General features: G+C 36.1%; 1 protein-coding gene across 7 annotated transcripts in view; it reads right to left on the reverse strand.

Moving 5' to 3' along the window:
• Positions 1-437: 437 nt before the first annotated feature.
• GRAMD1C (GRAM domain containing 1C) overlaps positions 438-26864 on the reverse strand; it is an 86689-nt gene continuing 60262 nt past the window's right edge. For 3 of the 7 annotated variants that reach the window (XM_019734876.3, XM_074331682.2, XM_019734877.3), the window contains 9 exons: positions 21898-22035; positions 15540-15658; positions 13994-14136; positions 13140-13243; positions 11621-11797; positions 10596-10653; positions 7554-7664; positions 7186-7291; positions 438-2134 (listed from right to left, as the gene is read on the reverse strand). In XM_019734876.3, coding sequence (XP_019590435.1) covers positions 2054-2134; positions 7186-7291; positions 7554-7664; positions 10596-10653; positions 11621-11797; positions 13140-13243; positions 13994-14136; positions 15540-15658; positions 21898-22035 — 1037 coding nt within the window. In that variant the 3' untranslated portion in view covers positions 438-2053. The other 4 variants (XM_019734875.3, XM_074331678.2, XM_088793984.1 and 1 more) reach the window with 3 other exon arrangements.

A 26864-nucleotide genomic window follows, 5' to 3' on the forward strand; every position in this document is an offset into this window, starting at 1 on the left:
GAAACCGGAATACGGGAAACACGAGACTTGGAGGATTTCCGAAGTACTGAGACCCGAAGGGCAGCCAACCCTCATTCAGACGCCCGCAACAGGCGTTGGGGGAGATCTCCACCACCAGATGTTACCGAGGGTACCCAAATTCGCTACACTTCCCTTAAAGGTCCGTAACTGTCCTTATGTGATAATTATCCAACTTGTTCATTTATTTCTGGTGCGCTGTCTCTACATTAGACCCCAAGCCTATCTAGTACTTCTGTTCCAGTAGTCTGCATATTTGAAATGATATGGCTCTAAGATGAGAGTCTTCTTTGGGTTTTATTTTTGCACAAAATTTTGAAAAGAATGTAGGCCAGTGTACGTGTTTTCACTTCAGCAGGCTCTCTACCTTTTTTTTTTTTTTAACAGAATAAGAAGAAAGAAAAACATGACAACTCGGAGATTTGGGGACTTACTAGTATTCAATTTACATAACAAACAACAATTACTGAATTCTGCATGCATACATATTTAGTCATAGGTAATTTATAAAACAACTTACTTTGGTCATTATCTTTGAGGTATGTAATGAAGTACAACTTTTTAATAAACATCTCAAAAATATTCAGCTTGTCACTGATCATTTTTGTGAATTTAACAGAGAACAAGGTTTCAAGTTTATAATCCAGTCAGTCTTGCGCACAGCCAGACACCTCATAAATCCTTATCAACCCTCCCCCAGGTGAGTATTACAATGGTACCTCAAAGTAGGTGAGTTGGGATTCACCTACAGAAACCCATTTTCCCTCTAATCGAGTCAATCCTTTCATTCTCTACAGGCATCTCAGAAATGAGTATAACCATCCCATGTGTCTGTGGTGACTGGGAAAAAAAGAAATTTAAAGGCAATAGTTGTTCAAACAGTAATATATACAAATTACTCTTTCTCTTGTCCCAGAGACATATATGCCTTGTAGTGACACACGTATGCCCAAAACCTTTTTATGAAAGAGCCAAAGCTTGTGTCTGACTTACTTCAGTGTCAATGCACTTGAGAGATCAGGTACCCAAATTTTTTGTTAAAGCGCTAAAGTTTGTGTCTGGCTTATAAATTAATGAGTTAAACAAGCCATACATATGAATGAATAAATGAAGCCATATGTGACCACTGAAAACTAATCCACAAATTATTTTCAACCAGATGGCTTACTTCCACCTGAAAGAGTGCTAAGCTGAAGCCAAGCTTAGTTCAAGTATTTATTTGATCTGTCACTAAGTGCCCAGATTTTAACCTAATCTTCTGGTTTTTAAAACTCAGAGCATTCTTCATTTTGAGTATTGGTATCCTACTCTGTTCCTTTTCTGAAATTGACACTTCTGACATTTGATGTATAAAGAGGCAAGGTAATCTCACTTCTGATGGCTACCTGAAGAAGAAACAACTATTTCTTTCATGAAGATACAACATGGCTGAAGAACCTTTCGGATAATAATCCTCAACATGCAGAGTCAAAAAGTCTGGCTATTGAATTTGCATGCTAAGTTAATGAAGATATTGTAATATACATAGTACACAAACCAAGAAATGTTATATGCCGGAAACTGCATCCTTCAAAATTCGTAATGATTTAGAGGTTTCTTCTTACATTATCTTCTTTAGCCTCTTGAATGTATCTCGACTGAAAGCAGACACATACATTGGACATTCTGATTCTATGTTAACAGATAAAGCATCAAACTTCAAACCTCACTGTAGAAACGAGGCCATATCACTCAGTTCAGAGTGTCTCATTTTCTTTTCCTATCACAGAAATTCAAATCCACAATGTATTTCATGCGGCACTGGAGAAATTCACAGCTTAAAATTAGGTATAAGAAGTGAAAGGATGGATTCTTAAGGCCATCAGAGACTAATTATATCTAACAAATGTTATTTTAAAAAATGTTCATATTAGAAGTACCAGTAATGAGAAAATATGGAAATGTTCCTATGACAATTAAAATCCTTCATCTGGTTTTTCTCCTGGATGTTTTCTTCTAGTTCCAAGTATCTCTACATTTTCAGTCCTTAAGATCACTAGCTGTCCACAGCCATGCCAGCCTTGTTCTTATTTAGTAGATCAAAGGTTCTCTGAAGCATAATGAGTGAGCTCTTCAACTGCAAACAAAATAATTTTCAAAATCAGATTGTTTCAATTTTTCGGATTATTTTTATGCCAAAAGTTTACATTTACATTTAACATAATTTTGTTTATACTGATGCCCAAATGAAAGACTGAATATAAAACACCTGATTCCTCAGAGTATCTGGCAGTATGATTGCTATAGGATCTTCCCATTTGCTGTAGTACTGCATTGCTTCCTACAATGTACTGTGTATTCTGCCTCCCAGTACATCCCTTAATCAAATTATCCAAAGTGAAAGCCTTGTTATTTAAATGGTTTCTGAAGTTGCAACGGTCTCACTCTCTCCTAAACAACTCAAAGTCCACTTCCAGGCCTCTGCTTACTATTATCCTCTTGTTTGTCTTACCTAAAACTCACTCACCCCAACTGTCTCTATGTAGTTTTCCCTAATCATCCTGCCTTTAAATTCTCAAAGCATTACTATTTACTTTGACACTTAATTTTGTACTTTTTTATAGCCTTTAACAATACACATGTCATCTGATTTCTCTAATAAAATTGTAGGCAACTTGAGAGCAAGAGTTACGTCTTATTCTTTGCATTCATTCATTCATTCAAATAGTTATTGCTTATCTATTACGTGTCAGGCACTGTGCTAAGCACTGGGTATGCAATGGTGAACCAAATAGACACTGTGCCTTCATGGAGCTTACAGACTAGTGAGGGATAAAGTAAAACAAATAATCACACACAAATAGGTACTTACACATTGTATTAAGTTTTTGACTTGAACAACGAGGATGCTAGCATCATTTTCTAAAATTAGGTCAACTAGAGAATTGGGTTGGCTCAGGATGAAAATGGAATTCTGTTTTGGACATGATCAGTTGGGATGCCTGTCAGCATCTGGGTGAAGATACCAAGTTGGCAAGTCACTGTATGAGTCTGGAGCTCAGGGAAGAGTTCAGGGTGAGGGAGATGGATTTGGGAGTCAATGGCACATGTGGTATTCCAAGTTAGGGGATTGAATGCACCTAAAGGGGCAGCAGGGAAGAGAATCTAACAGAGCCTGAAGCATTGGGCCAGGAAGAGGTCAGGGAGAGGAGATGGTTTTAAAGTAAAAAGTAGTTTTACATTATGCTAAGTAAAAGAAACCAGTCACAAAAGACCATATCTTGTATGATTCCATTTATAGGAAATCTCCAGAATAGGCAAATTTATGGAACTAGAAAATCAATTAGTGCTTGCCAGGTGCTTGAGAGAGTGAGGGATGGGAGTGACTGCTAATGGGTCTGGGGTTTCTCTCTGGGGTGATGAAAATGCTCTGGAATGATAATGCTGATGGTTGCATAACCTTGTGAGTACACTAAAACTCCTCTAAAAAGGGAATTTTACAATATATGAACTATTTCACCATAAAGCTGGGTTTTAAAGAAAGCAAGATTAGATACATTTTAAGAAAAGAGAGGTCAGCTCTATCAAAATGCTGACACTGTAAGGTGAAAACTAAAAAAAGTACATTAATGTTAAAAGCCAGAGAGGTCACTGGGGACCTTAGCTCAAGCAATATCAGTGGAAGATGGGGGAAAGAAAACAAGGCAGGAGTGAGCTGAAGAGTAAGGACGTGGATTAAATACACGTATCCAGTTTTCTTCCCTCCTGAAACCCCACTAAAAGCACCGTAAGGGGACTTTTTTAAAAGACATAAGCCACAAGGGGGGACGGGGAGAACAGAAAAAGTGACAACTGCAACACAACTTTGGAAACTGGAAAACAGATGGATGACTTAGCAGGCCTGAAAAAGCTGAATCCTAAGTTAACAGTAGAGAAGCTGAGAACCAACCAAATTTACCCTGAAGAATCCTCAAAAGCCTCAGGAATTGATGGCCAGGAATCTTTGAAAGTAGGAATAAGGAGGAAGGGGATTGAATGAACCTTTGGACATCTGACCTTTCCTACTACCAGGGCAGAAGCCTAAAATTTTATTTTCTGGAGAGGATAAAATTGAGGGTCTCTAGCTGTCTGGCTTGGAGGACACCAAGACATCATTAAGGACAGTGGTACCATATCAAAATCGGGGATTAAACGAGAAAAGTGTATACCGAATGTTGAGACCATCCTCTCTGCCCTGACTGCCCCCCCCCATCCCTCTTCTTTCACTCAGCTTCTAAAATGCTAGCAGCCAGCCCTTATTCCTCCAGATAGGAGACTGAAAGAGTCGTCCTTGTGGAAACTGATCGATCCAAGAGGAAACACCTAAAGATACTGAGATCAGGATTTCTCAACCAACAGTCCAGCCAAGTCTACAGAGAAGGTCAGGGGAGACCAGCCTGACCCAAGTGTTAGGAGCTTCTGATTCACACGAGCAGACGACCAGCGACTACAGACATCTAAAGAAATCCTCTAACACTAAGGATATAAATCCAAGGATTTTGATGGAAAATGAGTATGCAAAAAGAAAAAAATGTTTTTAACTATCAGTAATATAGTCAGAGAGATAAAGAGATTATAGTTATTTAAAAAGATCACAATGTTATAAAAAAAATTCAGGGGACTAGCAGCTCTTTGAAATTCAAAACTTGTTAGCAAAAATTGAGAAACCCAATAGAAGAATTTGCAGAATAAGTTGAGGAAATCGCTGAGGAAGCAGAACAAAAAAGCAGAGATGGAAGCTTGAAACAAAAGGTAAGAAGATTAGATAACCTGTCCACAGAAGGCCAACATCTGAATGTTAGGAGCTGTAGATAGCAGAGGGAGGAAAATCATCACCTATGTAACTCAATACTTCCGAGAACTACAGGGCATGAGTCTCCAGATTAAAGGATTAGGAATGAATATATCCTCAGTATTCTCAATAGTAACACTGAAAAGCAAAAGACAATGGAGCAATGACTTAAAAGTTCCGTAGGAACATAATTTCTAAGTTAGAATTCTATCTCCAGCCAACCTATTATAATCAAGGGGAAGGACAGAATAAAAAATTTTCAGACAGGTGAAATCTCAAACATTACCTCCATACTCTCTTTCTCAGGAAGCTATGAGAGGATATACTCCATTAAAAGGAGGAAGTAAATCAAGAAAGCAGAACACATGGGACGTAGGAAACAGGAGATGGGCAACAAGAACCCCCAGGATGATAGCTGTGCACCCACACACAGGGCCATTGGACCTGACTGGAGCCAGTCAGAGGCTACAATACAGTAGGTGAATGAGGATTACGAGAGATTTATACAACAGAGCATTAGGGGATGAAATAGTTACAAATAATACTGATAAAATAATCAACTGTAATGAAATTCAGGGATAAGAAAAACACGGAAAAGAAAAAGTCATGGTTTATTCTATGGCACAGCTCAGAACAGGAAACTTAGTCAAAACAAAGCAAGTATTGAATATTGATCTAGCCAAAATTATAACTTCAGTTGGGAGAATGGGGGAATTAGAAATGAGGGCAAGAAGAGGTGAAAGGAAACAAAATTCTTGTATTCCATAATAGGAAGACAAAAGATAATATCTAAAACTGAAAAATCAAGAAATATCAATACATGCTTGTTGATAAATATGGAGGTAAACAAAAGAATAAAAATTAAAGATTGTTTCTTTCGGAAAGAAATGGAGAAGAGAGTGACAGGATTGCCATTTTTCTCAACAAATCTTGTAGAACAAGTTAACTCTGTGACCAAGAGAATTTTAAGAAAATAAAAACTTTAAAAAATGAATGGGTTAAGAGGAACAAAGGAGTGACAGCAGAGTAAGCAACTCTGAAAGATCTCAACTGTGAAAGGAAGTAGAGATGATGAGTAGACAAGAGAAGGATATGGATGATGTAGGTTTTTAATGTAGGAGATAATAGAGCAGGGTCATGTGCGATGGTAAAGGTCCAGTTGAATGAGGGAGACTGAAAATGGGGAAGCTGGCAGGTGCACGGGGTCTCCTGCTAACATACGCAGGGACTTGACTCCCGCAGGCAGAGGAATGCTTCTAACAGGAGTGGAGAAGACACGGGAGCAGTGATAGGAAGGTCTGTAGAGTTGGTTATAGAAGGAGAGGGAAAGTCTCCCTTTTCCTTGAGGCACAGTCATCAGTTGACAGTGAAGGGGAAATGGGAGGCGAGGGTGAGGAGAGACGTGAGACTGTGACGTACGCCTTGATGATAGTGGGAGCAGGAAGTTACTACAGAACTGGAGAGACTGTGCAGCTGAAGAAGGCCTCCTTGAAGTTGTACACTTCACTGCCCCACATGATATCCTAAGAAGTACTCAATGACTGAATCGTATACAAACCAAACCTACACAGAGAAGAAAAGGATGAAAGGAGATAAAGCAAAAGATTAGCAGTGATTATGTCTGAATGCTAGAACTATACGTTTTCTTCTTCTATTCTCTATTTTTCAATTTTGAAAAGGAAGCAGGTATATTATAATGGAAATATTAATCTTTATTTTTCAAAGGGAATCCTGTTTTGGTTCATGGAACTAAGCAGCACATACTGATGACACTATGTTCAAGAGATAATGTTTATAGCAAAACACTGAAATAACCTAAATGTTCATTCTTCAGTGGAGAACTGGTAAAATAATTAGGGCACATTTAAACAGTTGAATTCTCTGCAACTGTTAATAGAAGAAGAGGCACTTTATCTGTTGATATGGAAGTATCTCCAAGATATATGGTTAACAGATAAAAACAGATAAAAACAAAATAATGAACAGTGTATACAGTATCTACCACTTCTATAAAATGAGTTAATATTAAGCATAAAATTTTATATAGAAGGATCAACAAAAAAGAATGAGGTAGATGTACAGATATGGAAACATCTTCAAACTATATTACAAATTGAAAAAAGGGTATGCAATGGTGTGTGTAGTATGCTCCCATTTTATAAAATATAATATATGTGTATATATATATATATATACACACGCACACACACACACAAGTGACTATACACAATGCATAATACAGAAACTGGCAAGGGTGGGTACCTCTACGAGGGTATAGGAAACACTCTCTTACAACCAGAGGAGTGACTGACCCAGCTGGTCTGAGCGTTCTAACTATTAATACTTAACTTGCCTACCTCTTCAAGCATCACAATGGAGTCTCGGAGCACTCCTTTTAAACGATGGGACCGATCTTTATTCTTTTGACCATTTTCTGCTCTTGACACCATGTCAGAAGCTAAACTGTAAGAAAAACACCATTGAAAAATCGGGAATAGCTGCTAACCTTTCAGTTCTAGAAATCACAGGTGCTCAATTAATTACCAAACAAAACAAGAAATTAAAAAAAAAGATTATATATATATATATATATATATATATATATATATATATATATATGATTGCAGAATAGTTAGCAGACCAAAATCTCTAAAATTAAAATTAAGTGTTCTGCAACTAAGGAATTATTGAAGTAATAACAGGTTGGAGGTGAAAAAAGACTTACTTTAAAGATTTCTCTTCTTGGATGTGGAGACGGTAAAAAGACTGAGCAGCATATTCTATCTTTGACAGCTTCAGAAACAGTGTCACATTCAACAAAACCAGCAAGAGCAAACTAGGCAGAGCAAATCATACCTGGTTAGTCCACACTTATCTGGACATAAAGCATTGCTAATGCACAATATGCATGCAAAACCTTCAAAAATGTGTATTATCTACACTGGTTTCCAATTATTGTTACTATTTAAATCAATTATCTCTAGTGTATGAAACAGTTACTTGTAAGTATTAAGTGGATGTTAAGAAAAAAGGTAGCATGTAACTAGAGTGAAAATCCAGTCCTCAGATAGAGCAGGTCAGAGTATCCCTGACCTCTCTCCATGCTGGGAATCTCGGCCAGGATTAAAGTGTGACCCCCGGCTTAGAAATCTACCAGGTAAGCTTTCAGGGCCTGCTTTTCGGAGCTTTTTTTGGTTTAAGCAATTATAGACCCATAATGCTGCACCTCAAACAGGAAATGAAGATCAATATGGACTTGGTCTTACGTAGATGATGTTGTACCTGTTATTCCCAGTGGGAGCCAAAAGAAATTTTAAAAAATTACCATTCAGCAAAAATTTCTTCTAGTTCAACTTAGACAAAGGAAGTACCAAATCCCAAATATACATTAATGGTGTCATATATACATTCTAAATAAACTTTATTGTAAGCCTTTCAAGTGAATGGATAGATTTCTCATTACACATATACACAAATACATAGGTGGCATCGTATCTCCTTTTTCTGTTAAAATACTGACTTGCCCTTAAAAATATACAGTATTCACCATTACCCATCCAGAAGAGGATCTTTTTAAAAGTGGAAATTAGGGTAGTAGCTACAAAATAAAATCTATGAAATTATTATGGCAAAGAAATGGTATACAGATGATGTGGTATCTAGAACATTTGATACAAATTTTCTGTAAAGTAGGGCAAAAGATCACTGATAACATTTACTATTCAAAATCGTCATAGCAAACCGACTTAAGCAGAGTATGAAAACCTTTTTATAAAACTCAAAGGTACAATAAACATTTTCTATGTTCTGAAATCTATAATTAGAAAAAAACAGCTAATATAATAATTTCATTCAAAAAAAAAATACCCAGAGTGTATTACCCAGTCATAACCAATTCAACGAAATCTACTGGAACACCTCAGGATGCACAGAAAGCCATGTAGACAACAGCAGTCTAAATGTGACTGGCTGAGTCAGCTCCTGTAGAACACTCTGAGGTTCAGACTAGCTGCCTATTTCTCTCCACGTGATCCTGAGATCACTTGTGTCAGAATAACCCGTGCAGTCTGTTTTAAAACACTGATTCCTGATCCCTATTCAAGACCTAGTGACTCCAGCAAAGGAAACCATCAATAAAACAAAAAGGTAGCCTGCTGAATGGGAGAAGATATTTGTCAGTGATACATCTGATAAGGGGTTAATATCCAAAATTTATTTAAAAAACTCAGTCAACGCAACTCCAAAAAAAGCAAAACAATCCAATTGAAAAATGGGCAAAGGACCTGAATAGACATTTCTCTAAAGAGGACATACAGATGGCAAAGAGACATATGAAAAAATGCTCAACCTCACTAATCATTAGAGAAATGCAAATAAAAACCACAATGAGATACCACTTCACCCCAGTCAAAATGGCTATCATCAATAAATCAACAAATCAGTGCTGGCGTGGATGTGGAGAAAAGGGATCCCTCGCGCACTGTTGGTGGGATTGCAGATTGGTGCCGCCACTACGGAAATCAGTATGAAGGTATCTCAAAAAACTGGAAATGGAACTACCTTATGATCCAGCAATTTCACATTTAGGAATCTATCCGGAGAAATCCAAAACATGAATTCGAAAAAATTTATGCACCACTATGTTTACTGCAGTGCTATTCACAATACCCAAGACATGAAAACAACCGAAACGCCCATCGGTAGATGACTGGATTAAGAAACTGTGGTATATTTATACAATGGAGTAGTACTTGGCTATAAAGAAGAATGAAATCTTACCATTTGCAACAATATGGATGGACCTAGAGAACATTATGCTAAGTGAAATAAGTCAGTCGGAGAAAGACGAATACCATATGCTCTCACTTATATGTGGAATCTAAAGAACTGAATAAATGAGAAAAGTAAACAAACAGTCTCAGAGATATAGAGGAAAAACTGATGGTTGCTAGATGGGAGGGGGGTGGGGATGAGGGAGAAGGTGAGGGGATTAGGCAGCATAAATTGGTAACTACAATATTGCCACGGGGATATGAAAGACAGTTTGGGGAATATAATCAATAATGTTGTAAAGATTTTGTAGGGTGTCAGATGGGCACTTGTCTTATTAGGGAGACCACTTCATGGACTGTGTAGGTGCTTGACCAATGCACTGTACACCTGAAGCTGAAGTTGAATAATATTGTATGTCAACTATAATTTAATATATATATAGTCACAGGATACGGAGTACAGCATAGGTAATAGAGTCAATGGAATTGTAATAGATATATATGATGTCAGAGGGGCAATAGATTGGGAGAGGGGAGCTATCACTTTGTGAGCGGTGAAATGTTTAACTATTACATTGTTTTGTACTCCTGAAACTAAAAAAAAAAAAAAAAAAAAGACCTAGTGACTCAATCTCTGGAATTGGGGCCACTGGTCTAATCAAATAGAGTAAATTAGCATTATTGGGAATTCACCAGCTTGCATATATAAACATTCCCTTTAAATTTATGGAACTTCCCATAAAAACCTATGGTGGTAGAAATAAATCAGATTAGCTTAAAAAGTAAAAATATTTATTGAATGTGTACTTGGTATTCCCTCAAATTTAATAATTCTGAAAATAATACATCAAAAACTATCAACTGAAGCATATAAAATTACTGTTTTTGTAGGCCAGAATTGGTCAAATAATGGCAATTTCTCTACAATAATATATAAATGCGCTCAAATCCTTTTGGAAACTTAAAAGTGAAAGCACAGAAAAACAAATACTTACAAAATACTCATCACCACAATGAGGGCGGTGTTATAGCTTTCGATTTCCTTTTTCTTTCCTACACATCAGACACAAAAAAGGCTGATTAGAATCAGGATTGTGATTATAACTGGTAAAATTTTAATTTCATTTGAAAAGAACTGGAGAAGAAATTTTAAAAATTATTTGTAAAGACAAAGTGATTTAGGGTGAATTCCCTGCACTCTTTTTTGGTTTCTGATATCCTGAGTAATATGAAACAATCTATGAAAATAAAACCTATATCAGGCCTTCCAATTGGCCTATATTATAAATTAATTTACTCTGAAGTACACAATTCAATACCTCAAGTACAATGTCTAGCTAAGTTCCATCTCTGCGAACAATATTTGAGCTAGGTTTATGTGTACAATGCTTTCCTCCTTAAAAATAATTTTTTTAAGTCATCCTCACCTGTCATCTGTTGCCCAAATTTTTAAATTCCAAAATTAAAGAGCCATTAAGCTTAAACAGTAGATAAACACATTCATACTAAAAAGTAAGCCTTAGAAAAGAATTTGATAATGTAGAAGGATGAGAAGGTATTACAGCTTTATAGTTCTGAGAGGGAGGGAATAAAGTTAGTAGAGGCAGGAGGTCTTCAAAATTGAGAGTGAGGATAATGAAAATCAAATTCCACCTTTGCTGGGCTGGCCCTGACAGTACATAAGGATTGAAAACACATAATTATTGTAGTACATTCAAGGGTAGAAACCAAATGTCTGTAACGCTGGGCAGGAAATTAGTGAGTGAAGAGTCCAGCAGCTGGGGACAATGGTGGTGACTGGTGACCTAGCGAGTGTACTTGGTCTAATGTGGCAGCTACTATTAAGCTCCAGTTGACTGTTGCTCTGAAGGGATTTGGGGCCAGAGCTATCAGGTCTGAGTTTTTATACAAAAATGTCCAGTTTTTAAAATACCATGCGGGCCCCAAAAATACTTCTATTGACCATACACCTGTCATTTTGCAACTGCACAAGAGGCATATTCTATCAGGTAACAGCTACCTGTAACATCCCCTTTGGCATCTAAGGCCCCATCTCCAGAAGGACGCCGAGAAGCAAGTTTAGGAACTGTTTCTGCTGTTCGGTTGAATGTTCTCCTTCTCCTTCGTAGGACACTATGCTTTCCAGGGTCTTCAGTGGACTGATTTAACATGGATTCTTCCATTATCAAATCTGATTCTAAGAAGGAAAAAGAATCTTTAGATAGTGGAGAAACCTTCTCAACTATAAGACACAGAGGGTTTGGTGGCTGTTTTGTTTTGTTTTGTTTTTTTAAGCCTTGGTAACTTTCTTTAATAATTACTTAGGTGCTTATGGCCTAGATTCAAACCTTACTCTTAATAAAAAGCACAGTGATTTCATAATGAGGCTTCACTATTCTAGGAAGAATGGACTGTATTAATAAATGATGGGATCATCAGAGCAAATCTGCTATGTGCTATATTAAATATTAATGTAACGATTTCAGTTATAGAAACAACAGGCTACCCATTTATACTGTATCATTAGAAAGATTTCCAAGATAGATTATGGCACCATATTGTGAATTTCAAAGGAAGGAGTAGCATGTGATAGTTCTAATTTATGAGGCTTTGCAAGAAAGGAAGCACTAATAAAGAAAATGTGCACACAACCTAAAAACCTCATTTTTGTCATTTGTTTCAGTCTTTTCCTTCACCAGATTTTTTTATTAGAAGCTCATTATCCAGTGACCAAACTAATTTTTGAGTTTCACTTTCTTTGTTCCTGATCAGGAGTTTAATAATGAAATAACCAGAGAGAAAAGCAAGGAAATAAAATAATAAAAAAAAACAGATGGTGATAGAGAAATTACCCTGAGCTGACTGACCACCAGCTTTTTTTAACTAAAATTAATTATGCTCATGTATGTATATACATCTTTTCCTTGTGTATATTTTAAGGAATACCCAAACAGGACAACTATATTAGTCCCCCGGTCTAGTACCCACCTCTACCAAATCCATACACATACATGAAACCATTTCTAAGTGGGCCTGTATAAACTCAGGAAGCTGTGTTGGTAAGCAAGGTGTGGGCCCGAGGACTCTCCAGGTATTCAAAGCACAGGTGCATATTTATAATCAAGTTATGTAGTCCCTCCCTGCACTCAGCTTTCTTGGTTCTCTACAGAGGCAGGGAATGTGACAGATCCTAACTGTATGACCTTAGACACGTCATTTAGCCTCTCTTTGTTTCAATAGTTCTTCTTTAACAAAATGGAAATAAAAATAATAGTACCTACTTCATAGGGTTGTAATGAGTTGATATTTATAACGTACATAGAACAATGTCTGGCATATAGTGAGCATTACAGAAGTGTTTGTTAGACCAATGAAAATGAAAAGTGTGAAATCCCAAGTGACGTAGTTGGAACCACTTCAGTGGGAGCCATTCCAACATCATCTACCAGTTTCTGCTATGAATCCAAATGAAGAAGCAGTCCATGTTGTTAATAAATGCTCTCTTTACAAAAAATAGATACATCAAGAAGTTTACAAACCAAGCTGTTTGAAATAGTCTTCCAATGAACTCCAGGAATTCTTCTCAATTAAAGATTTAATAATGGCCCATGGTTGTTTTCTGTATTTCAAATCTGTAGAAACTCTAATAGGATAAGGAAAATGTTTATTTAAAGAACAGAATTTAGTTATATTAACATTGCAATTAAATGTAAGATTGTATTCAGTAGAGAGCCAAAAGGATTCGAAATCATTAATAAAAGAAAATTTGTTCACTGACAATGACTTCTTTCAAAAATAACTACACGTTACTTCTAATAATTTCATCAAATTTTCCCTCTACGTTCTTGGCATTTTATTTCTTTCCTTTCTCTAGCCTTGAATTTTTTTTCAAATTAAATAGCAGGAAAGGCCCAAAATAAATTCTAAATTTTCTGCATGCCTTGTATAAAATATCTCCAGACATCATAAATTAGTTGAAGATAATAACTACATTAGCTGAGACTAGGCCAAGCATATGATGGCCCATCACTATCATTAAGGCACCAATATTTCTTATTTCCCATTCCAACAGTGTCATTTCCTGCTCACCATGCACTCTTCAACAACTCCCAGCCCCCTGGCCATTAAACAGAGTCACGTGACTAGTTCTGGCCATTGGGCTGCCAGCACAATTCTACATTTTTCTTTTCCTGTAGCTCCAGGATGTGGAAGCCTTCATCAGCTTGAGCCTTGAGTGAAGAACCCCACCCTCTGGTGACCACTGGTGGACATGTAATTTGAGCCAAAAATAAAGCTTTGTTGTGTAAAGTTACCACCAAGATTTTAGGATGACTATGTTACCAGGGCATAGTCTAGCCTATCCTGACTAAAACACTCATTTACGGAAGCTCACCTCAGCCGGCATTTCTGTTTTGAAGATGGGATGATATAGTATCTGTTGAGGGTATAGAAGTAATCATGGTAAGGGACATCATGTGTCAGCACTTCTGAATCTACCAAATAAAACTGTGCTTCCCGGCTTTCTTTATACAATGTCTGCCAAAATAAGATAAAACATTTTTTTGCATGTGCATGTTTAATATATCAAATTCCTTGTAAATTTAGAACATATATATTAGAATTCCTTCTCACAAATAACAAAAGACATGAGAAACCTATATACAAAGCCACAAGAGCTCCGTGTTGGCTAAGCAGAAGGGACCTGCAGAAATAGTATTTGCTGCCTCTCTGTCATTTGATTGTACAATTATTTTTTTCTTTCATTTGGACATGAGGAGGAGAAAGGAACCATATAATCTCTTGCATGTATTATTAGTTTATGAAGAATTTTAAATGTTGCTTGTTAGGAAACAATTCAAAATTCAAAACAAAGTAAGGATTCCCCTGCCCCTCAAATTCATCAAATTTTAACAAAACCACCCTTCACCAAAAAAGTGAAGGAAGTGGGCAACCGAACAAAACACTACTTTCCCTACACAATATCTGAAGTGGTTGTTGGCCAAACCTTTCTCATTGTAACCTTACCTTTTCTTCCTATCTTCTAAGGTTATCAAAGACTCTCCAATACCAAAATATCAAACTTTTCTATAATGTCTGAAAATCTTTTGAAACAATGTTTTAAGTCCTTTTTAACAGTGATGGACAAAAGCTACAATAGTATAATCAGTTCAGATATTAACATCTATTTTCAAACTATGTGAAGAACAGACACACTATACTTCAACACGAATTGGCCAAACACAAACTCCACGATAAGACAGTGCCACACTCGTCACAGAGCATAGAGTATTAAATATCTTACAGCCTCTTCCCCATATGTCACAGCAGCCATCTAGTTACATGACCCTAACCCTTGACTTGATCCTGTAAATCAGATTCCAATAGTGTTCTTTTTTAAAACCATTTAGAAAAAGTTCAAATGTACACACGAGTAAAAATAAAATATAATGAACCCTCATAAACTCATCAACCAGCTTCAACAACATTAACTCCTACCCACTCCTGTTTCATCTAAATCCCATTTCCACATGCCCTCCCTCCCCCACCATCCTCTGCCTGGCTAGATTGCTTTTAAGGATGTCCCAGACATCAACATAATTTCACCCACAAACACATCAATAATCTGTGTGTGTGTGCATAAATTCTTCAGTATGTCTCTTTAAAAAATATTCTTTTCTTTAAAATATACCTACAATACCATTACACATAAAACATTAACAGTTCCTTAAATCTCATAAATCCCTTTTTACAGTTGGTTTGTTTGAATTAGGATTGAGTTCATATGCCTCTTAAGTCTCTTTTAACCTGTAACAGTTTCTCCTCCCTTTTTGTTCTTGCCATGTATTTGTTGAAATTGTTTTTTAAATTGGTGACTATGAGAGGCAGCTTCTTTCTTCCCACATGTATGACTTTCTGAAATCCTGACGGAGTAGACATACCTGCTTTTCAGAGGCAGCAGTGCATTTTCCAGTAAGTGGATTATTAAGGATTATAGTGTAGGTCATAGTTCTCAATTGATCACCTCCAGGTTCCACATTCCAAGGGGTACATACTACATCTAATCACACCAAACAGAAAACAAGTTAGTTCTAGAATTTTGAAGGGTATGACTTGAAATGGAATCAAAAAGGTAGGTTTTGAATTACTTAAATTTTTATTTTTGACCAGTCCAAAAGTAAAATTAAATGTTAGGTACTCTTCTTATATGTGACATACCCCCCATCTCTGATCTATTTCCTTCTAAATTGTTGTCTATTAATATACTTTTTTCCTTTCTTTAGAAGATAACATTAAAAGTTGGCTCATCTGTAGTCTTCTTTTCAAAGTCCCCAGAAGAGAGGTAATGGCACCAGCCTCATCAAACACAGACAGAACAACACTTCAACATTCCCATCATCCAGGACAAAACGTTGAAAGACATCTGTCATTTGCAACAATATGACCTTGACCTCAACTTGTGGAGAAATCATGTCAATGAGAAATCATGTAACAAGAAATCATATAATGTTAATGGCTTATCTACTGAAATTTTTAATAAGGAGGGAGTGATGAAATATAAATAACTATATAAGCTTCTCTATATTAAGAAAGTTATACAATAATCTCTCTGTATTTATGACAAGATCTTGGTCAAAATTCTGTTATTTTCTGAGTAACAACACAATGAGTAAAAACACACTTTGAACAGAAATACATCTTTAGAACACAGCACTGTACACTAAAGGTCATTTTACAAGCCAAAGACTAGTGAAGTACAGGAAATAGCATCATGAATTCCATTCAAACATCTGACTAAATCACCTAATGCTGTTAACACAAATGGACTTACGCAATTAGTATGTTTGTTTACTGTTCATCAACATCCTAAAATATAGAAGCTTTATCTAACCCATTATCCATCATCAAAGGAATGAAGCCCGGCTTTATGATATATCCAATTTACTCAATTTCTTTCCTACAGCTAGGCCTAGGGATTTAATGAGGGATCCTGAAACTGCCTTTTGAGTATCTGAAAAAAAATTACAACTAAGCTTAAAAAGCAACATCATAAACAATGGAATCTATCATCCAGAATTTACTATAAAAATTATTTAGGTGTACGAGAAAGAAGACATAAAATTCTAAAAGATTTCAAAAGATTTTAAAATTTTTCAAAAGATTACTTTGGCTATATGTCAGCCTGTTGCAGAAAAATTATACAAATAATCCATGGTGAATCAGCAACAGAATTTAAAGATATCACTGAATTCTGCTGTTAAAACTGTACACTATCCAACAAAGTAACCATCAACAAAGTAACCATCAACTATTCAACAAAGTAACCATCAACAAGGGTAAAAGAAAAGTATCTGTCTTCCATTTGCATTTTCACCAATGTTACCACAAGCCTACTGAATATCATGTGCCAGAACACCCTCTACAACAATGTCTTGAAAAACCAAGCCCCAAATACCTAAGAAAAGTTCAACATTATATAAAAAATTAGGGATGAAATTATACAAATCCCTAAATTCAACATGATATAAAAAATTAGGCAACAGTATACAAAAAGACACATGAGCCATTTTGATATATTGAGTTGAAGTAATAAAAAGCAGGAACTGTAGAACAAATAATTTAAGAATCCCTTAATGTAATAAAGTTTAAAACTTGAGTATTTTCATACCCATTAGGATGGCTATTATCACAAAATACTGAAAATAACAAGTGTTGATGAGGACGTGGGGAAATTGGAACCTTTATGCATTGCTGGTGGGAATGTAAAATGATGCAGCCCCTGTGGAAAACAGTATGGCAGTTCCTCAAAAACTTAAACATAGCAATGATTCAGCAATTCCACTTCCAGGTATAAACCCAAAGGAATTGAAAGCAGTGACTCAAACAGATATTTGTACATCAATGTTCATAGCAGCATTATTCATAATAACTAAAAAGTGGAAACAACTCAGAACTCCATCAATATATGAATGGATAAACAAAATGTGGTATAGATGAACAATGGAATATCATTCAGCCTTAAAAGGGAAGGAAAACCTTGGATTAACCTTAGAGACATTATGCTAAGTGAAATAAGCCACTCACAAAGGGACAAATATTGCATGATTCCACTTATAGGTGGGTACCAAGTAGACAAATTCATAGAGACAAAGTGGAATGGTACTCATCAGGAGTGGGAGGAGGGGGAAATGGAGAGTTATTGTTTAATGGATACAGAGTTTCAGCTTTGGAAGATGAAAAAGTTCTGGAGCAGGACAGTGGTGATGGCTGCACAAAACATGAAGGTACTTAATAACACTGAATTGTACACTTAAAAATGGTTAAAATGGTAAATTTTGTTATGGACATTTTACCACAATTTTAGAAAATGGTGAACCTAGGTGATGGGTATATGGGTTTTATTATACTATTCATTCAACTTTTATGAAGATTTACATTTTTTTCAAAGTTAAAAATGTTGAATAAAAAGACTTAAAACTGAGCTTTGAATTACAAAAGTAGTTATATACTGTAAACAAAACTTAAAATAACACTTATTTAAAAGCTCCCTAATTTAAAAAGAAAAATAGATTGAGTAGTAGCCATTTTACTGCTAAAAGTAGATTAAATCCACAAATAATTGACTATAGAAAAATTTTTCATTAAATTCATATTTTTGTTTTTTTTTTATTTTATTTTTTTCAGATAGAGTTGGCCTATAATTTTACATTAGTTTCAGGTGTACAATGAAGTGATTAGACATTTATGTAACTTACAAGGTGATCACCCCAATAAATCTAGTACCCATCTGATACTATACATAGTTATTACAATATTATTGTATATATTCCTTATGCTATAGTTTACATCCCCATGACTATTTTGTAATTACCAATCTGTACTTCTTAATCCCTTCCCCCTTTTCACCCATCCCCGAATCCCCATCCCAGCTGGCAACCATCAAAATGTTCTCTGTATCTATGAGATTGTTTCTGTTTTGTTTGTTATTTTGTTCTTTAGATTCCACATATAAGTGAAGTCATATGACATTTGTCTTTCTCTGTCTGACTCTAGTCAGCACAATACCCTCTAGGTCCACCCATGTTGTTGAGATGGCAAGATTTCATTCTTTTTTTATTGCCGAGTAATATGCCATTGTATACGCGTATATGTACCACCTCTTCTTTATCCATTCATCCATTAATGGACACCCAGGCTGCCTCCACATCTTAGCCATTGTAAACACTGCTGCAATGAACATATGGATGCACACGTCCCTTTGAAGCAGTGTTTTGGGTTTCTTTGGATAAATACCCAGAAGTGGGATTACTGGGTTCTTCTTTGTCTCTTGTTATAGCCTTTGTTTTAAAGTCTATTTTGCCTGGTATAACTATTGCTACCCCAGATTTTTTTTTAATTTCCATTTTCATAAAATACATTTTTCCATCCTTTTACTTTCAATCTGTGTCTTTCGATCTGAGATGACTCTCTAGTAAGTAGTAAATGTAAGGGTCTTGTTTTCTTACCCACTTAGGCACCCTATCCTTTGTAGAATTTAATCAATTTACATTAAAAGTAATTGTTGATAGATATGTAGCTATTGCCATTTTATTATTCATATTTTTAAAATTATGATTATTTTTTGTCTTAAAGAAGTCCCTCTAACATTCCTTGTAATACTGGTTTGGTGGTGATAAACTCCTTTAGCTTTTTCTTGTCTAAGAAGCTCTTTATCTGTCCTTCAATTCTAAATGATAGCTTTGCTGAGTAGAGTAATCTTGGTTGTAGTTCCTTGCTTTTCACCATTTTGAATATTTTGTGCCAATCCCTTCTGGCCTGCAAAGTTTCTGTTGAGAAATCGGCTGACAATCTTATGGGAGCTCCCAAGAGAAAAGCAACTACCTGCTTTTCTCTTGTTGCTTTTAAGATTCTCTTGGCATTTTAATTATGATGTCCCATGTGTCTAGGTGTGACCCTCTTTGGGTTCATCTTGCTTGGGTCTCTCTGCGTTTCTTGGGCTTATGTATCTATTTCCTTCACCAGGTTATGAAGGTTTTCAGTCATTATTTTTTCAAATAGGTTTTCAATTCCTTGCACTCTCTCTTCTCCTTCTGGTACCCCTATGATGCAAATGTTCGTACACTTGATGTTGTCCCAGAGGCCCTTTAAACTATCCTCCTTTTTTTTGGATTCTTTTTCATTTTGCTGTTCTGATTGGGTATTTTCTGCTACCTTAACTTCTAAATTGCTCACTTGATCCTCTGCTTCATCTAATCTGCTGTTGATTCCCCTTAATGTATTCTTTATTTCAGTTGCTATCTTATTCATTTTAAAAAGAAGCCTTTGAAACCCATTCTCAAGAATACAACTTTGATTACCAGGTAACAAGTTCAGAAGATAGCGTAATGTTGTGCAATCATAAGCAGATGTATCCTTTTGGAGAAAGCCTTCTCACTAATTCTAGGTCTAAACAGCAATATGCCTAAAACTGTTTATATTTAGAATTAGCCAGTAGCCTTTGTTTCCCAAAGCCGCTTATAAGATCAGATGGCAAATATATTCATCCATACTGAAACCAGATGTGATATCAGGCACTAAACGCAATTTTGATTCTAAAAACAAACTTCATTTAGTACCAGTGTAAAATAACATACTAGTACCTCGTAGGCCTTTTCAGCCATAAAAAATAAAAATAGCAGTGCAATATCAACAGGCATCATCTTAGAAAATTAAGAGAAATAATGTATCCAACTCTTCTGAAATACCAAGTTCTCCAGATAGACATGAAAAGCAAGACTATATAATAGGTTCAAAACAGATATAAGTTAAGTATAAGCTACTGAGTGAAGAGGAAGATTCTATCCCTCAGATATTCTACATTTTTAAAACTAGAAGAGAAAAGAATAAATGATTTTTTAAAACTGTGCAATTCTTAATATAATCACAGGACTCAATTAATAGCTATATATTAGAAATATCTTTGCTATTTTACTATGAATAATAAGAAAAAAATATTTTTTTAATATAAAATCCATGTCAATGATATAATCTATGAATTTGTGATTATGGTTACATAAAAGTTTCAAATAAAGAAATACCATCTAATGGTTAATAGAATGGCTCAATTATAAAGTGTAGATTACAGAATAACTTTCTCTTTGACTAGGTCAAATGACTCAGCTTATGAATCTCTGCTGCTGTTATTTTCTACTTTTACATGGCAAATTAAACCATGTGCTCCCAAAATTTGTTGAATATCTTGAATTATTTAGGATAAATTCAGTTTCAAACTAACCACAAGCTTATTTTAGATGTTTACCAAAATAGAACTTGTAACACATAATCAATGAAATCCTTTTTATAAGTATAACTCATAAGTATATCCCTCCCTGGAACTTTTGTGTTTTTGGCATTTTCATTGGGGTATACCATAGACACTGCAATCTCAAATGTACAACTCCGTGAGTTTTCACATAGAAAACACATGTGCACCACTACCCAGGTCAAGACAGAAAACCAGCATCTCAGAAACTCCTTCCCAGTCTTGAACCACCCGACTCTCCATGACCGTAAATACTATGATGATTTTATATCCATAAATTAGTTATGCCTGTTTTTTTAATATATATAAAGAAATCATACTATGTACTCTTTTTGTCTGGCTTCTTTTGCTTAACATTATATTTGTGAGATTTACACATATTGTTATTAAGGAGCAGCAGTTTGCTTTTTATCATTGCCATATAGCATTCTTTCGTGTGAATATACACAATTTGTTTATCCACTCAATTACTGGTGGATTTTGGGCTTTTTTGAGTTTGGGGGCCATTCTAAATAATGCTTCTATGAATAACAGTACATGTCTATCAGAGTCCACATAGTTCCTTTTCTGAAGGATGTATTCCTAGTAGTAGAACTATAGAGTCGGAGAGAACGCATGTGAGCAGCGTTAGTAAATTCTGCCAAACCTTACTGCAAAGTGATTGTGCCAATTCATACTCCACCAGCACCCAGCTGTTCCACAACGGAACCATTTAAAACGGGGTTCAAGCCAAGTGAACTGCTACATTAATAAATAAATGAACTTTTAGTTTTTCAAAGTCTGAACTTAATTGTAGGTAGGATCCGACTAATTGAACAATTATACTATTTACATACGAATGTAACCAAAAGACTTAAAAACGAGTTTATATATCACCAAAATAAAATCAAAGCCTAATGTTTTCCCCCGAAAACATAAATCAGTTTATGTAGGCTCAAACCTCTAAAGATAATAAAATCATCCCAAATTTATCATTAGATAAGAACACAAGAACCAACCTATTATATTTCTAGAATTGGCAAATCTCTGCATAAAGCGTGAACTGGTGAAGAGCAATTCAAACATTTTCTCAGCACTGATGTGAAAAACTCGGTTGATATAAAGTCTTCCACGAAGATCTTTCTCAGGAATATTGTCTGGGGAAACAAATAAACAAAGAAACAAAAACAAACATAGAATCAAAGGGGAAGAAACCAAGGAAAGGAAAGGTAATTTGAAGGTTTTGTTTCGTCTGTTTGATTTTGGTACAAAATAGTTCTACTGTGATTACAGTGATCAGCACATCCCTGGCACAACTAAAATTCTAAATTGGTGTCATATACATATATTTGATGTATAACTATACGTAAGGATACCAGGGGTGCCAAAAAATGTATTCAAGTGGACACTTTGGTCAACGTTGCTCAAACAGTAGTTCGCAGTAATCAGAAGTGTCTGGACGCTGATGGTAACCACTTTGAGCACCTCTTGTCATTGCAGAAGTCAAACGTGACTTGTATTCATCTTTTGTTATCAGTATATATTGAGTATTACAATTTTAATAGTTTTCCTTTCTTGAAATGTATATACATTTTTTGGCACCCTCTGCATATTAAACTATATATGATCAATAGTTCAGTTATCAACCCCCAAAAGATAGAGAAATAGTTAACTTGAATAATATTGAACTCTCATCATGTATCGCTCAAAAGAATATTTCAAAAGTGACAAGGGCCAGACTGAAATGCATAGAGTGGTATTTATTACAACAATTAGCAGGTCCGATTTCTGAATGCTCACACATTCAGTAACTATTAAGTCATGATTGGCTCTAATATCAGTCGCACTCACTAACTTGCTAGCCTGAATAATCTTTCAAACTCGACTTAAAGCTGACTCTCCCAAGTCAAGTGTCATTGTATTCACAACCTATTCTTAAAAACCACACATTAAAAGAAGAAATCCTTCTTTTAATCTGAAAAGTATGCTTCAAAGCTAAATAATGCCCAATGGAATATTACATTTTTCTGGGAACCTGGTAATGATAATGATGTTGAAAACTACTGGTAGCAAATGAAGCAGCAGCCTCGGCTCACCGCTCCTCATATGCCCTGGAAACATCGTCTGAAATAGCCCATGCTTGTACGGTGCTTACTATAGTCAGGCATCGTGCTAAGCCCCGTACAAGTGTTTAGTCTTCCTCACAGCAATCCTGAGATATGTGGTGTCATCATTTCCATTGCACAGATGAGCAAACTGAGGACTGAGAGAACTGCCAAAGCTCCACGGCTAATGAGTGACTGAATTGGAATCTGAATTCATTCCAGCTCCAGAGCACACAAACTTAACCTCTACTTTACACTGCCAGGAGTTTAACTTAGAAGAATCAAAAAGAAAAAAGACAGCTAGAAGTAGGAGCCTAGTAAACTAAAGGAAATAGAGTAAAGTAATCCAATATGAAATTTTAATGATTTCAGGACTGGGGTTACTTATTGTTTCAAGGATTATGCCCCATCAATACAGAATGAAAACTGTGACCAAAGCTTCCCATATTTCAGAAACCAGGCTCTAAGAATTATCTGTGTAGAACATCTGTCAATATTATGCCAAAGAAAGCAGTCTGGGAAAGTATTTAAAAGACAGTAGTCTAAGAATCAAAAAAACTCTTCTAGCTCTGCCTTCACCACAGTTATTGCTTTTTCTCCCTCATTAAATGATTTGTGTCTTTCTACTTTGCTACAGAGGCAATGAACTTAGGGATATCAGGCAGATACTAATTTACCTTCTTCCTGCAATAATACTATATGTAGGCAAAAGTTAGTCACTGCAATTTCAAATAGTGGCTTCTTCAAGCATAGAAATAAATCACTGAAACTAGGCAATTTACTAAGGTTTTGTGAGGCAGCTTCCCAATTAGGCTTGAGAAATAGCTTCTTCTGACAGAGAAGTAATGTATAGTCATTGTAAAAAATAACTCATATGTTCACCAAGCAAGCAAACACATACGGATGATCTTATTGATCCTGCTCATTTCCTTCACAGAATTTGTAATTATATTTTTGTTGGCTTATTGTCTCTCGCCTGCACTGGGCGCTAAGTTCCATGAGCGTAGGGGCCATGTTGATTTTAAACAATGTACATCATGTGCTTGGCACATAATAAGTGTCAAATAAGTATTTTTGATTGAGTAAGTGGCTACTGAAAACACTAAAAATATCTTAGGGTGTACTGTAATTTATAGGACTTGGATTTACAACTATGTTTTTTAACTTTTTATTTTGAGATAATTTGAGATGTGCAATGAACTAAACTGGCTTTATTTCTATTTCTTTCCAGTAATGCCCTTTTCTGTATGAAGGGTCCAACCCCAAATGCCATATTGCATTTAGTTATTATATCTCGTTAGTCTTCTCCAATCTACATATGACAGTCCCTCCTTCTCCCAACCCCCTTTGTTTTAATGGCCTTATATTTGAAGAGCACTGGTCAGATATTTTATAGGATGTCTCTCAACTTGGGTTCATCCAAGGTGTTTTCATGATTAGACAGGGGTTGTAGATTTGGGGGGGAAACACCACAAAGGTGAAGTGCCCGTCCCATCAAACTCAGGGGGCACACATACCACCATGACTAACACCTTCAGATGTTGCTTAAGGTGGTGTCTAGCAGGTTTCTCCTGTAGAGGTACTATTTCACCCTTTCCCCATTGGTCAGAAATGAGTCACTAAGTTCAGCTCATATGCAAGGGCAGGAGAGTTAAGCTCCGCCTTCTAGAAGGGGGAAGTATGTGCATGGGTTAGGCGGAACTCCGTGAGGACCATTTGTGCTTTCTCCTCCATTTATGTATTTACTCAGTCATTTATATCCGCATGGACTCATGAATAGTTATTTTATTCTCTAAGTTATAAACCGATACTGTCATTATTTATTTTGTTGCTCAGACTTTTTTACTTGGCCATTGGGAGCTCTTTCAGGTTGACTCCTGCGTCCTTTGACATGTCTCCCTCTTATTTTAAGTAGTTCTTTATATTCCGGCACTCCAAGAGGCTCCAGGCTCTTTCTGTATATTCCCCACCCCAGGCCTAGAAGCAGCCATTTCTCTAAGGTGCCCTGGAACTATAATTTTTCAAAAGTCAATTTCTTATTCACATTTAAGAAGGAAAAAAAATTACACTTATCTAGATAGTTCAATATAATATTTTTGTATTTCATTTTAACTCCCTTAGTAGATAAATTGTACTGTGTTGTGACTGATAAAAAATAGAATTCATGGTATCACTAAAGGAAATGAACAATAATACCTTTTGTACGTAAATTTGTCCAAAGAAGTAAGGATATGAAATAAAGTATTTCCACCTGGGTTATTTATGCATGAAATTCATGGTACTTTAAAGCCTCCTATCTAAGCAACATCACCAGTGGCACTGCTGTAACATTAAGCTAGCAGCTGGTATTTTAAATGGGGAAAGGAACACAGCTCAACCTAGTAGCAGGTTACTATTTCCAATAAAGAAGAAACACTATTTCAAACATATCAGCCTGAAAGTGGCCGATGGAAATGCTGGGAAAAGTGAAACATAAATATGAAAAGGACATGGACATGAATAAAACTGAAACTATATGTTCATAGTGTTTTGAGGATGCACGAAAAATGTACTTAGGTAAGTATGCAAGAAAAGCAGGTGATTTGGAATTTTGAGTGACTAAGGACACAGTTTGTTTTATCTTCCATTTTCTAAAAACTGGTAATCTTCTGTCTTTCTGACTCAGATTAAGGGCTTTCTTTACACCTGAAAAACCAAGCTCAATGTGAGAGTGTAGTTCACACACCTGACTCAGGTAACTGTCAGGGTCACCTGGTTTAGTCTCATGGCTGCTTCCCTGACATGTTAGACTATTTCACGCCTTTGTCTCTGGCTTTCCCCAGCGCTCTGCTTGTCCTCACCTTTATTACTTAGGAAGCATCACCTAATATTTTGATTCTGTTTCTTGTGCACGGCTTTGCCTCTAATTCATCTTGTTCTTTCAGCTATAGATCATGGACTCCAATTTTGCTATTCTTACGCATCCATCCCTGCCTAATCTTTGCCTAACTTAGCTTCCATTCTTGGGATCAGTGACTTTGGTAGGGAACCCTGTCACACCAAGTCCTGCCCCCGCTGTACAAAACTAAGTTTAAATTCTGTCACATGACACAGCCCAGGTGTCTCATGTCATTGACCTGTTTCTCACATTCCACTCAAGGCTCTATCTCCTGGGCAAATGCGTCCCAGACTACGCAAGACATGACAGAGCAGGGCAGGCGGAAGCAGCAAATCCTGGTATCAACAGAGATATTATCTCCTCAGAAACACAGCCGTAATTTCCTTGTACTTGTGGATGTGGATGCAGTGTATCAACTCATCTTCATTTGCCAGGAAACTCCCAGCAACTTCTCAGATGCTCTCAACTCCTCCCCGAACTGGGCAAGCAGTCAACAAGCTGAGGAAAGGAAAGTCTACCAGCCACAGCCCTCAGCAAAGTTCTGTAGCTTACTGTGTGAATTATTCTGTATTAAAGTTTTAAGTTAGTAACATGGTTTAACAGACTAAAATATAATGCTGTGGATTTTGTTCAGCAGCTGGAAGCCCAGAACCCATTTCCGTTAAGGACAGAAATATGTATTCCTAAAAAAGGCACCCTTTAATCTTAGTGGGTTCTAAACTTCCTAGTGTAGAGTAAGAACATTAAAAAAGAAGCCCAATAGTTTAGTGGTTACCAGAGGGTAAGGGTGGTGGTAAATGAGGGTAAACGGGATCAAATATATGGTGATGGAAGGAGAACTGACTCTGGGTGGTGAACACGCAATGGGATTTACAGATTATGTAATATAGAATTGTATACCTGAAATCTATGTAACTTTACTAATAACTGTCACCCCAATAAACTTTAATTTTTTAAAAAGGAGCCAATTAAAGGACATTCTAGGCTTTCCCTATCTGGGCTT

This window comes from Rhinolophus sinicus, chromosome 17 (assembly GCF_057876585.1).
Source record: "Rhinolophus sinicus isolate RSI-liver-muscle chromosome 17, RSI-T2T, whole genome shotgun sequence".
Lineage (NCBI taxonomy): Eukaryota > Metazoa > Chordata > Mammalia > Chiroptera > Rhinolophidae > Rhinolophus > Rhinolophus sinicus.